The sequence below is a fragment of the Sminthopsis crassicaudata genome, chromosome 4 (genome assembly GCF_048593235.1).
Source record: "Sminthopsis crassicaudata isolate SCR6 chromosome 4, ASM4859323v1, whole genome shotgun sequence".
Lineage (NCBI taxonomy): Eukaryota > Metazoa > Chordata > Mammalia > Dasyuromorphia > Dasyuridae > Sminthopsis > Sminthopsis crassicaudata.
The window spans coordinates 434,574,466-434,587,733 of NC_133620.1; the positions used below are offsets into that span (position 1 = coordinate 434,574,466).

A 13,268-nucleotide genomic window follows, 5' to 3' on the forward strand; every position below is an offset into this window, starting at 1 on the left:
CAGATCCCTAGAGAATCTAGTGAATAGTGTTTGTAGGACTTTTAACTAAGGCACTTTTCTCTCTTGTATACTGGTCTCTCTTGTATATGCATAGGAGATTCCAAAGATCTTTAAAGCCTGATATCTGGCATAGTGCCAGCTTCTCTTAAAAAATCGCCAAGCCTTAGAGAGAATTACACAAGTTTTTATTTACATAGTAAAGGACCCAGAAAAACTCAATTCTCTTTTTTTATATTTCTTCACTACTCCCATTTTAAAAATCTAAATTATAATTCCCATAGGCAGCAATATTAGCCTCAGAATTAGTGCAGCTAATCTAGGGGAAAGGGCAGAATTTGTTTTTACTCGTTGCTCACTGCCCTAGACAGGGATCCACCCTTGCATGGCTTCTGCCTTTTGTTCTTGGCAACCATACTAGTTACTAGTTGGGACTAGTCCCTTTCTCCTTTCTCCTTTGGGACAAGTGATCCAGGATGCAGGAATGGCTCCAGGCTCCTCCTGGAGGAAGGGAAACAGGCCAGAAATAGGCCCCAAGGCTGGTAAGTGGGACTTCTATGGTAAGGGACAAAAATGGAAAACGACATAAATCTGCCCATTCAGAATTCTTCCAGTGGAATATCAGGACCCTGCCCCATAAAGTAGAATATGGCATGGGACGGTCAAGGAAGCCTCTGGCCCAGGAGTGGGGTCTTGAAGGAGAGATTCGCTGCAACAATTGGGGGAGATTTGAAAAATAGCAATTGCAGAGACGTGCTAGGGGAGGGAAAATGCCATTCACTTAATTCTTTTCACAAGGCTTATTTTGGGTGACTGGTGTAGGTGTGTTAATTGTGATGAGTGGGATGTTCACATAAGGAAAAGCTGAAAGCAAATTACTCCATCAAGGAAGCTCCCCTTTCACCTGTGCCTACAAAGCTCACCCACAATTCTTATCTACTGATGGTACCATGTCAGCAATGCAGACAGCACACAAAGCAGATTCCTTCTTAGTAAGGTTAAAACCAGAGGAAGCACTTTAACAACATTTGCTTATATTTGCATATGATATTAGTTATTATATAAACATAACACATAATTATTAAAGTTCTTAATAACATGTAAGAACTTATTTTCATGGTTCTTTGAAATTTGTAAGGTGATATGGGATTCAGACTGCTTTATGGAACAAGTTTTGTTTTGTTAGTTTTTTTATTTTCTGAGGCAATTGGGGTTAAGTGCACACAGTCAGGAAATTTTAAGTGTCTGAGGTCAAATTTGAACTGAGATCCTCCTGCCTTCAGGGCTGGTGCTTCATCCACTACACCTACCAGCTGCTCCTGTGGAACAAGTTCTTTATAGAAACAAAGGCACTGTTATCAAAAGCATCTCTCGAGTCAGAGAACTAGCTTTATTCCACAGAACCTACTCTGTAGTAGGGGATATCTTTATTTTTTATTAAAATATCTTTATTATTAAAGATCATTATCTTTAAGGTAGTCTTTTCTCTTATACCTAGGTTGGACGTTTCTCTGACAGGGCCATCAGCATTTAGGAAGGGTTTATGTGAATTTTTTGGCTATTATTCAAAGAAGAGAGGTATATTGGGGGTTGACATTGAAGAAAGAAACTGTTTTCCCACAAAATACTCCAGGAGCTCAGGCCAGAAACAGAATCCTTGAATGGAAAGTCTTAGCTAGTGCTATTTCTACTGCTAGAGACATGTCAATGACTAACATGACAAGATCTCCCAACAATCTGAATTTCTTCATGAGGGGCTTCCCAAGTGGAATCCCAAGGAGCATAAAGTTCCAAGTAAGAAAATTACGAAAAGAGGGCAACCTGTCACTAAAGGCTTTTATGCTCAAGTAAACAACTGGCCTATTTTTGTTTATTTTTCTGAAAAAAAAATAACAACCCAAGTATGATTATTTTCATTTGATAAATGAGACTAAATCATCAGACAACCCAGAAGTGCATAGGAAGTATCAGAGCTGGAACTAAAATCCATCTGACTCTAAATCCAATCTTTTTCCACTACATCATATGGTGTGTGTAATCAACATGCCCTTAATGATTTCAATTAAAAGATGACCTCACGGATTCAAAGAAAATGAAGAAATGATCAGAGCACAATCTAAGTATATAAAAATGAGAAAAGCCAATTTGAAATGTTAAAACAGAATTATTATTCTTACAGACAAATTTTAAAATTTTACTCATTCTTGACAATAAAACAATGAACCATTTCCCAAAACATAATGGATAGCCCTATTTTCCTAATGCTTATCATCCTGGCTATTACTTCCAAAAGGAGACTGGAAGAATTAATCTGTTCCAGGCTCTACTGAGTGAAAGAAGTGGGGAAAATTACTGGAGCCCCATCCCTAAACATAGAGGTACCATAAAGGACAAAAGGAAGGACTCTGACTGGCTTTGATTGAAAGTTTTGTTGCACTGGATCCTGGAGAATAATAAAGACTAATTGTTGGTCTGAGTCCTAAAAGAAAACAACATAGACTTTGGGACGTGACTGTTGATCTTTTTATGGATCATCAAAGCAGATTATAACCCCTCCCTGTCTTTGCATCCTGTGAAATTTTCTTCCCTCAATCTTTACAAAAGCATCTTCTCAAGGCCCTGGAAGTCATTTTCTGATACTTTTTTAATGTTCATGAAGCATACAACTAGTCCTTTCGTAATCATATGTGTACTGGATGGTACTTTTTATATCATTCCCACTTGTTCCTCCTCAGTTATCTTCCAATGTCCCAGTGTTCTTACATAGTAATACAATTTAAAGATGGTATGTTTGTGGAGGGGGCAAACTTAGCAAATCTCCCTGAGAATAAAAGCCTAAAGATTAAGAGGAGTCAGTATCATCCCAGATGTAGGGACGGGATGGACACATGGACCAAAGCCCAGTGAGCATAATAGTTTCAACAACTACTTTGCTGATTCATATCCGCAAAGGTCCAAAATGAAATTCTGTTGAAGGTCAGACAGTCTTAGAGGCCTGCCAGTATGTCCAGACCTTGAAAAGTCATATACTATGGAACAGTCTACCAGAATTTTTACAGCAGAGAAGTAAATGAGGAAATAGGGCTAACTTAGTTTTCCCAGAATGATTGGGTAAGAAACAATTCCCATTAGTAAAAATTTTTGGCTAATAATCTTCATATATGAGTTGCCAATTTTCAAAGAATTAGAAGAGGCTTAAAACAAACAACACTACAACTGTACTGAACATAATTTAAACTTTCTTTGATGATTCAGAAAACACTTCAGGATCTCACAGTGCTTCAGAAGCACAATTATAAATCTTGTTTCTGATTGCACTAGAGATGTGTAGAAGTGTTAATTAATAGAAAGTTCAGTTTGATAGGATGTCAGAAAAAAAAAAAAACAACTGCTTTTACCACAAAGAGAAAAATGCAATGATAAAGAAGCTCCAGGCATACAAAGGTACATAATTTTCCATAAAATTATATCTGGCTCATCCACAGAGCATTTGAGGTGAGAGAGAGGACATAGAGAAAGGGATGGGATGAGGAAAGTGCCAATATTGTAACTACCATCCAATGAAATAAATGTTTTGATATTGAAAAAAATATATCATAAATGGATTCTTTAGCAAACTTATAAGTTTCAAAATTTCACCCATTTCCATGAACATGGACCATACTGAGTTTGGGTTCTAAGTTAATTGAGAATATTTGCCTGTTGTGGGAGTATACTCCTAAATGAATTAAGGAGTATTTCCCATGGCATCTGATTCTATAACTCTGTATGGGTGGGTATTTCAAAACCCGATTTCTGTTATTGTCACAGTCAACTATAAAAAGTATATTTGAGAATAGATATGAGAAGACTTTTTTTCTCTCTCAAGACACCAGATGTTGACACTGTCATGATCCCTGTATTTTGGGGATAAGAGAAATAAATTGCTAAATGCAGTAAGATGTGAATGGTTTTCCTTGTCCTGTTGGCATGTCTGGTCTTAAGACATGAGTCAGGACATTAAAACCGGACATATTCCCTATCCTTCCCCTTTTCACTCTCCTATTCCCAACCTATATCCACCAGCAACTCCTCACTTTATATTAGGAAGGAATTGATGAGTTTTCTTATTCTTGATAATAAGGGAGTAGAAAAGGAGGTCTTAAAAATAAGGGAAGGAACTCTTTGGGACTGCCTGCTCCTATCTCCCGTTCTGTCTTTAAAGAATAATGAATAAAAATGGTTCAGTGTTTGTGAGAATATCTGCCATGAGAGCTATTCATCTTCATCATCACTGTCATCATCATCATCCTCGTCATCATCATCATCATCATCTTCTTCAGAGTTATCATCATCATCATCGTCGTCATCATCATTATCATCATCACCATCATTGTCATCATCCTCCGTATTTATTTTCCCAGAAAGTACATCTTCTACCCAATCTTCTAGCTCTTCAGCTGTAGGTAGGTCATCATCATCTGGTATGTCCATCCAGATACTGTCTGCCTACAGTGGAGAAATAGTGGGAATTAATGGATACAGGAGAGTGGAAGCTTCTCTGAGTCTGCCGGGACCTTAAAGAATTCTAATCCAACTCATACGTAGCCATGAATATCCTGTATAACACCCTCAAAAAGGCTCACCCAACCTTTTCTGGGGGCATCAAGCACCCCATCACCTAAGAGTTATCGCCTCTCTATTTTCAATAACTTTCAACTTCCATCCTTTTTTCCTCCTGTAACTTTGTCTGTACTTCTATATTGCTGGTGAATAGATTTTTTCTGCCTTCCAAACTCTTTCTTTGTTTCTCTGATTCCCTTTAAAATCTTTGGGAGTTTTTCAAGGACTTGAATTATCCAGATAATTTCCCTTAAATTACACTTGGAAGAGAAGCTCTACACATTCAAGGATTCTGGGCTTTCCAAAATGCAGACTTTTCACTAAGTATTAGCAAGATCCTAAATACTACCCCTCTTCTCCCAACTTTATCTCCCTATGTAGATTAAGGGGATTTGAGTTAAAGACACAGAAGAACACAATTAAGTTTCTAATCTGCTCCAAGGGGAAGGGACTGATAGGGAAAAGCCTCTTCCCCTATGGCTCAACTACCCCTATTTAACTTGAGCCAGAAGAGACAATGTTCTCTTGGAGACTTCTGTAGCTGCTAGTGCTAGAAAGGAAGGCTGCAAGCAACATGGCTCAACTGGGGAAGAGGGAGAAGAAGCAGTAATTGTTCTTTTTTCGGTCTCTGTCCTTGTCCATCTCAATCTCTCTTCTCTCTCCCTCCCCTTTTCTCTTTCCTCGTCTTCTTCTCCCCTTCTTTCTCCCTTCCTCTCTCCCTTCTCTTCCTCTTCCTTCCCCAACTGTCAACACCTGAATTTAAATTCTATCTTACTAGCTAAATGATCCAGGGCAAGACAAAATGAGGGGTTTATACTCAATGGTCTCTAAGGTCCTTTTAAGTTCTCACTCTATGTTATAAGATCTCTGGACCAGACTTCTCCCAGCCACGTCCGGTCACAGACTGATATAAATAAGAGGTTCTTACAGAGCCCTCGAGTATATACTACTTACATCTGTTACATTCACTACTCCAATCTGTGGCTTGAACAAGTTGATCTTAAAGGTCTTCTCCCAGTAGGAAATGAGCTGTGACAACAAAAAATACACTTAGGAGACAGAATAAACTTTCCATCACCAGAACCACTGGAAGTAGCTAGACAAGTCTGTTACTCTACAGCTATTCTTGCATGGTTTCCCTGTAACCAGTTAAAGCCATTTAAAGATTTTCTCCCACAAGTCCTAGCTATAAATTAAGTGGTCAGAAGAAATAAATGACACAATCCCAGCCCTTGAGACATTTCTAATATTTGAGGAAATGGGAGAAACACATGTAAAAAGGTACAAGTATACATGTAATACAGGAACAGTTTAATAGTATATAGTTGACATAATCCAATGTTCCTTCATGTGGGATATGTGTCATTCTGAGAATTAAAGGACAGTGATTTGGGATGTTTATTTCTGTCTTTTCTTTTAATATGACTTTTGAAAATTCCTTATTCTGTATGTAGAGAAATAAAGGATTGTTAAAAAGTCCAGTATCCACAGAGACTGATGATGTTTTGGTATGAAAGAAGCTAAAAGAGAGGATCTGGATCTCTTGGACTAATACTTGGTTGCTTGCTTTATTTCTACTCAAGTGATAGGAATCTGGGAATGATATGGATGAAGACGTGGAGATGTGAGGAACAGTAGAAGAATTAGGGTCTGAGAAGAGAATCAAGGCCAACAGATTTAAAGTTTACTAAAGTTTAGTAAGACTAAATTGACAAGAACTGGGTACTATGAAAATGGATGAAAATGTGAATGGTTTGGAAAGATGTCTTAGAACACTCTCCTGTTAAGTCTTGACCAAAGTAGTTGTCTACTCTGTGAAAGATGCTGAGTAAGGGTGACCTCCAGACATAGAACAGTTCATTTAAATGAGATGTAGAGCTAAAAGAAGTTTAATAAAGCTTTATGGAATTTGGAAGAAAAGAGTGTTGATGTGTATTTTTTAATCATGATTAATACCATCACTAGGACACTGATGTCATGACTTTGGAAGCCTCTTGTTCTTGCCAGTGATTGTCCCTTTTATTTTATTTTATTTTTTGGTTTATTTCTGTTTCTTTTTAAATCAAATTGACCAAACGAGTTTTAGATCCGGCTATTGTTCAGACTAGGAAAAATAAGCCAAATTTATGAGGATCCTTCAAGACTTACTGTTTTTAATACTTCAAGTACATGGGGGACACACCCAGGTAATGAGAAAACCCAGTCTATTCATTTTTAGATTGAATGTTAGCCAGAAAAGCTGGCTGCTGTTGACAGTAGTCAGTATTTGCACTTGGGCTATGACCTATACTCAAACACACAAAGAGGCAAAGAAATAGGCCCTCCTCTCCTGGGCTGAAAGCTTCTCATAATTTGTTTGCAGTCTACTCTCTGACTTTCCAAAGGCAAGGGAAGGGACTAGTAATAATAGAAATGACTCACATAAACTGGTATGGCTATGTCCTCTAGGACCTCCAGAGCCCTTCACCAGGTGGAAAAAGAAAACTTTATTCAGCTATCATTATACTCTTTTTATAGATAATACTGACATTAAGGGTTAAGTGACTGGCCTAGGACCATCTGACAAAGCAAGAAACCTTTCTTGTGTTTCAGTTTCCTTTTTAAAAAAAAATACATTTTTATTTGTTTCAAAAAATATTTCCCAATTACAATAAAAATGAGAAATTTAGACATTTTAAATATCTATTTAATATTAAAATGTATATTGAAATTTTAATTTGGATTAAATTTTTAATTTTAAATTTCTATTTAATTTTATTTTTAAGTAAATAACTCAATTTAACAATCACCAAATATAATTTAATTATATTTTTATTTATGTTATTTATTTATATATTATTGCATTCGTTATTTATATATATAATTAAACAAATCATATTTAATGAATGAATGAATTTGATTTAAATAAATGCCAAATTTATTTGGATAAGTTTAAATTTATTTAAAATTTAAATGAGAAAAAATTGCATGTAATTTTTAAACTTTTAAGTTTCAAATTCTCTCTATCCTGTTGTCCCCTGACACTTGAGAAGGCTAGCAATATGATATCAGTTATACATTTGAAGTCATGCAAAACATGTTTCTACATTAGCCATATTGCAAAAGGAAAAAAAAAATCAAGTGAAAAAAGTGTGCTTTGTTCTTTCAGTTTCTTCTTCTGTAAAACAAGGAACTTGAACCAAATGGCCTCTGAATCTAAAATTCTCTGGTCCTTATTCCACTGGCATTTCTTATTCACCAGGTTTTATGGCCAGAGTCTCTCTGTAGACCAGGGAGGTCAGTTGCCTAGAAAGCATGATCCGAAAGGAACTCTACCTCTCTGGTTCCCATTCCCCAACTTTCCAGATTCCTCAAAAAGTAGGTAGGCTTGTGAGGAGAAAATAATGTCCAAGACTCTTGTCTGGGATGGAAGTGAGAGTGGGGAAAATTGGATGGAGACCATAAGGCCTCATAAGTAGTGATGGAAAGTAGTAATTGTTTTCTTGGACACCTCAGATCCAGGTGTGACTTGGAAGCCTTTTTCTACTGCGGGAGCACACAGATGCTTAATAGGGACACTGAAAAGAATTTCCATCTAGCAACATAACCCTGATGTCTGTTCCAAAGAACAGTTGTCTAGAACAGTAATCTCTGCTCTCCCTCACTTACCTGTTCAGTTTGCCTCAATGGGATGCTCTTTACTCCAAAAATAATTTTAAAAAGGAAAAAGGAAACAAATTTCCAAGCTTCTAGAAAAAGTGATTCTCTGTTCCCTCTTCTCTGCCCCTACCTTCTAAGCCCACTCTTTAGAACACTGGGGACTGGGAGTCCCCAGGACCCTTTTAGAGGGTTCTTAAGATCAAAACTATTTTAACAATAACATTATTTATTATAATGGCAAGATTATTTTCATCATAATTTAATAATAATGTTTTAATTTTAAATATCCAAATGTCATTAGACATGACCCACATAAACAAAAGCTCGTGGAGGAAAAGGGGATCTTCAATTAATTTTTAAGAGTTAAATAAGTCCTGAAACTAAAAAAAAAAAAAAAAAAAAAAAAAAACGAAACAAAAAAACCAAAACATTGGGACTTGCTACTTTCGAAACCCAAAGAGCATCTCCAGTTTCTGATGTCCAAGGAGTGAATGGTTCTGCCAATTCAACTTCTTGTGTTTCTGTAAAGTACTAAATTCATAATTGTCCCTAATAACCAAGATACCACTCAGTGACACAGCTATTCTTAGTTCCAATAGCTCTATTCAGTTTACACAAATGATCCTTTACTTTACTTTTGCTTCATATTCTTGTATTCTTTCTAGCCCAATCCTCCAATAAAAAGAACTGTAACTAAGGCAGGGCAACAAGGGCCTTGCTAGGAGACACCAAAATTTAGAGAGTGCTGATAGCCCTTATACAACTAGAGCAGAAGTGTAGGGGGAACATCTAAATTTAGCAACTAGTTAATAAGAGTAATTAGTTAAAATAGGAAGTAATTACTTCATGTACTTCCTCACCACAGATGAGTTTCTTCTGGGCCAGCCCTTTCTTCCTACCCTTCTATCCCACAATTTCCCATGTCTACTAGCGGTCTCACCATGTCTTGGAGTCTTGCCCACTCCTCCACCCCTACCAATTTTTAAAATGTTTATGTGAGGGTGTATTTCAGAGAACTTGCCTCAAGCATCAAAATTGCTAACAAATATTAGACTGCAAAAAAGAATAAAAGTCTTACCATTGGGAAATCATCTGGGTCAATCCATACTATACTCAGCTCAGGATTGTTGGTGTTGTCTCTGGCGACTTGTTTCAGGATCTCTAGGAACTCAAAGCCATCTGAAACAATGTTTATAATATGAAATTGTAAATATATCAATGCTGCTTCTAAGATGGAAGGAAAAGAAGGGAAATCCATAGAGATAGATGAAATTTCAAGGCTACTAGGGAAATGGTATAAATTGTAGGATATTTACGTAAAATTCTTCAAAAATACATTTTATTTGGGAACCATAGTCATGAAATAGCATCCTATATTTTGATGGATATACAATATCATTATTGTAGATACTCTCTCCACTTGTAAAAATGAATCCCATTCATGCCTTCTTCTCTGTGATTCTTGACCATTTTCTAGTTGATCTCTCAGGAGACTTTTTTTCCTAAGGCAGAGCTTTTTTTGAGTCATGGACCCCTTTGGTAGATTATTTTGGTAGTTTATGGATGCCTTCCGAGAAAAATGCTTTGAAATGCATGAAACAATACTATTACCAAGGAAACTAATGATAATGAAATATAGTTGTCAAAATATATATATATTTTTAAAGTTTGTAGGCCTAAAGGCTGCTGAGTGGCATAGTAGATACAACACTGGCCTTAAAATCAGGAGGATCTGAGTTTAAATGCCTCCCTCAGACATTTACTAGATCTGGGGTCCTGGACAAATCACTCACCTCTGATTGCCTCAAGAAAAAATGTTTGCAGACCCCCCAAGTAAAGAATTCCTGCTTTTCTATTTGAAACTATGTCCAAAGGACTGTCAAATTGTGTATACCCTTTGATCTAGCAGCATCTCTACTGGACCTGTATCACCAAAAGATCATAACAAAGGGAAAGGGACCCATATGTGCAAAAATGTTTGTTCTGCTATAATTCTTAACCAGATATTTCTAAGTAGAAAGAGAAGCTCTCTACTCAGAAGGAAGCTGACCTTAAACTTTTTAATTTTGGCAACTGGATATCCTGTGAGACCAGTTCAACAGCTCCAACTCTGCTTTGCTATGTAAAGTTGAGAGTCTGTTCTAATTGCTTTACCTTCAGGTCCCGAGGGGGAGAGAATCTGAGATGCTCATAAGCATTTAGATGAGAATCTCTTAGAAGACTTTGCAATTAAAAGAAAAAAAAAAAAAAAAAGGATGAGGCATCTATGTAATTTGAGGGAGAATCTGGATCTAAATGTTAGCCAGGATGACAGTCCCTAGACAGTCTATCCTAGCATTAAAGAATCACCACATAAAGAGATCTTAGAAGTCAACATGGCTGGCTTCTACCTACAACATGAATCCCTTGCCAGATATCCCTAACAGAATATCTTTTTACCCCATCTTGGACCTCTAGGGCTGAGAAAGTTATTAATCCCTATGGTAGCCTATTTAATTTTGGGGTATTTGTCTAATTAGAAAGTTTTATATAGTGAAAGAGCACCACTATCACATTCTGCCATGCATTGTTTGTTTATGTTTATATTTTCTGTCCCCTGATGAATTATAACCTCCTTGAAGGCCTTGTACATATGCCTTATATAACATCTTTGTATTTGCATTCTCTGTATTATATTGCTCTTTGTATTCACAGTACTTGATTCATCCTGTATCACAAGTGCTCAATAATTATTTGTTGAAGGAATAATTGAACTTCTAGAGATCATCTGAACCAATCCTTTTATCAGGTAGACTTAGAGACATGAATGTCTAACCACTGAGGACTGGTGAGTGTTCTTAAAGTTTTCTAGTGATTGATATCACTTGGGATGATAATGGAGGAAAATTGTCTATCAACATTCCTCCTCCATTTTCTGCTTCATCAGAAGACATGGAAATTAATTATTCAGGCAGATATCTTCGGCCTTCTACTGCTGCTGTCCCGATCCCCCCTCCTCTCCCCATCTTCACAGCCTCTTCTAATTTTGGTAACAAAGCATATGAATGGTCTGTGATGAACATGACCATACCCATGACTTCCTTCCAATAGCTCATTCCTTTGCCTATTTGCCTGACAGGTAATAAACTATACTTTATGCTAATTTCATTATTTTTTGGCTGTTCTTTGCTTTTAGTCTCCATCTCCACTCTCATCACTTTTTACTTCCTACCATTAGCACATACATGACACAATCATTTTCTAAAGCAAAGCTTCTTATTTAAGGTCTCAACCTCTGTTACTGAATGTCGACATCATGAAAAACAAAAGGTATCAAACATTCTGCCAATATTTAATGTAAAAATAAACAAGCACATCTATCTTAGTATGAAAATTTGCTTTTGTCTTTAATAAATGGTAAAATTATATGTATATCAAACCATTGTTTTAAAATACTTTTTATGATTTATTATCAGTAAATACTTGATCTGCATATCTATTTTATATACTATATAGCTAGTATTGTATAAAAATTTCTTGGGCAAAAAAGAGTTGCAAGTGAAAAAAGTTTCCAGTAAAAGGATTTTTACTGGAAGGCAGTTCACCACTTCATAGCTTTCTATTATAAAAGCTAAATCGTCTTCTTTCCTTTCATTTTTTTCTGAATCTTTTTTTCATTGCTTCTGTTTTCTTTCCATATCCCTTAGCTCTTCTCCACATGCCCCATTCTCTGAATCCTCTCTACCAGTTTTATGATCCAGATATACAATATAATAAAAAGTTTTTAAAGTTTTATGAACCAGATATATAATATAATGCTCTTTCTGGCTGGACAAGATTCCATCATTATATATCATGTTCTTTAAAAAACAATTTTAATTGAACAAAACCCTATTTTTCCATATACTACTTTCTGCATTAACACAAGATGTTCTAATGACAAGCTATCACATTCTTTTTCTTTTCATTTCTTTTTTTTTTTTTTTTAGCAGATAAAGCAATATCATGATTGTTTTCTTTTCTACGACACTCACGGTTAACCTGTGGTTCACTATGATCTCCAGGTGTTTTCCCTCTAATTGTGTTTTTTGGTGCTATTGCTCAGTATCTATATCATCGGGTATCCATTTTCTTGAATCTCATTCACTTTCAATAGAAATGTTTCCTAATTTGTTGGAGGCATTTTTGAAATGGAGTCTTCATACAAAGTGACTTTGATTTAATGTAGATTGCAGGGGCTCGAGCTGGGCTTGGAGTCAAGAATACCTCAGTTCAAATCTGGCCTCAGACCCTTACTAGTTGTGTGATTTTGAGCAAATCACTTGCCTCAGTTTCCTCAACTGTAAAACTGATAATAACAATTACAGGTAATTCAGAGAGTTGTGATGAGGATCAAATGAAATGATGCTTGTAAAGCACTTAGCACAGTGCCTGGTACATAGTAGACCCTATATAAATGTGAGTTATTATTATTCTCAAATATCATCGCCTGTTTCTTTATGGCTTGAAAGCACTATCCAAATGAGTTGTGAAGGAAATCTCTCCTGCCGTTTGTGTGCTGTACTACCTAAATCCCTGGGCTATTCGGATGGGGCAACAACATCCCCTAAATTATCCAAGTCTGTCTTGTTCCAGCCCAGTGCTTTCTTAACCTGAACAATGGGATTAAAAGCCGCTGTAAAAAGCCGCTTCTGTACCAACATTAATGACAAGGGACAAGGTACAGGTAATTCTAGTGAATGACCTGCTGCTCATCCGCTGACATGCTCCAAAGCTCACCCTTTACCTCCCACCCCATTAAAGGCAAAGCTAAATTAACAAATGACAAAGCATTCCATGCTATTAAACTTTCACACCTTTCATTCAGTCTGACATGTATGATACTTGGGAGCAGAGAAAAGGCCACCTGGGTAGTCCCTGCATTTCCTGGGAGGAGGCATGGTGAGCAAAGGAAGGCTGACTCTCCACTAGTGGTCTGTCTGGGTCCCAATCCACAGAATCAGGATTTTTTTTTTTTTTTTTTTTTTTTTTTTTTATATCCTCCCATTCCA

General features: G+C 36.5%; 1 protein-coding gene across 1 annotated transcript in view; it reads right to left on the reverse strand.

Annotated features, from left to right (window-relative positions):
* Positions 1-2,141: 2,141 nt before the first annotated feature.
* Positions 2,142-13,268, reverse strand: part of CASQ2 (calsequestrin 2) — a 101,403-nt gene continuing 90,276 nt past the window's right edge. Inside the window, exons 9-11 of the mRNA XM_074263160.1 lie at positions 9,317-9,417; positions 5,554-5,628; positions 2,142-4,485 (exon numbers count right to left, since the gene is read on the reverse strand). Coding sequence (XP_074119261.1) covers positions 4,252-4,485; positions 5,554-5,628; positions 9,317-9,417 — 410 coding nt within the window. The 3' untranslated portion in view covers positions 2,142-4,251. The remainder of the gene's footprint in view (positions 4,486-5,553; positions 5,629-9,316; positions 9,418-13,268) is intronic.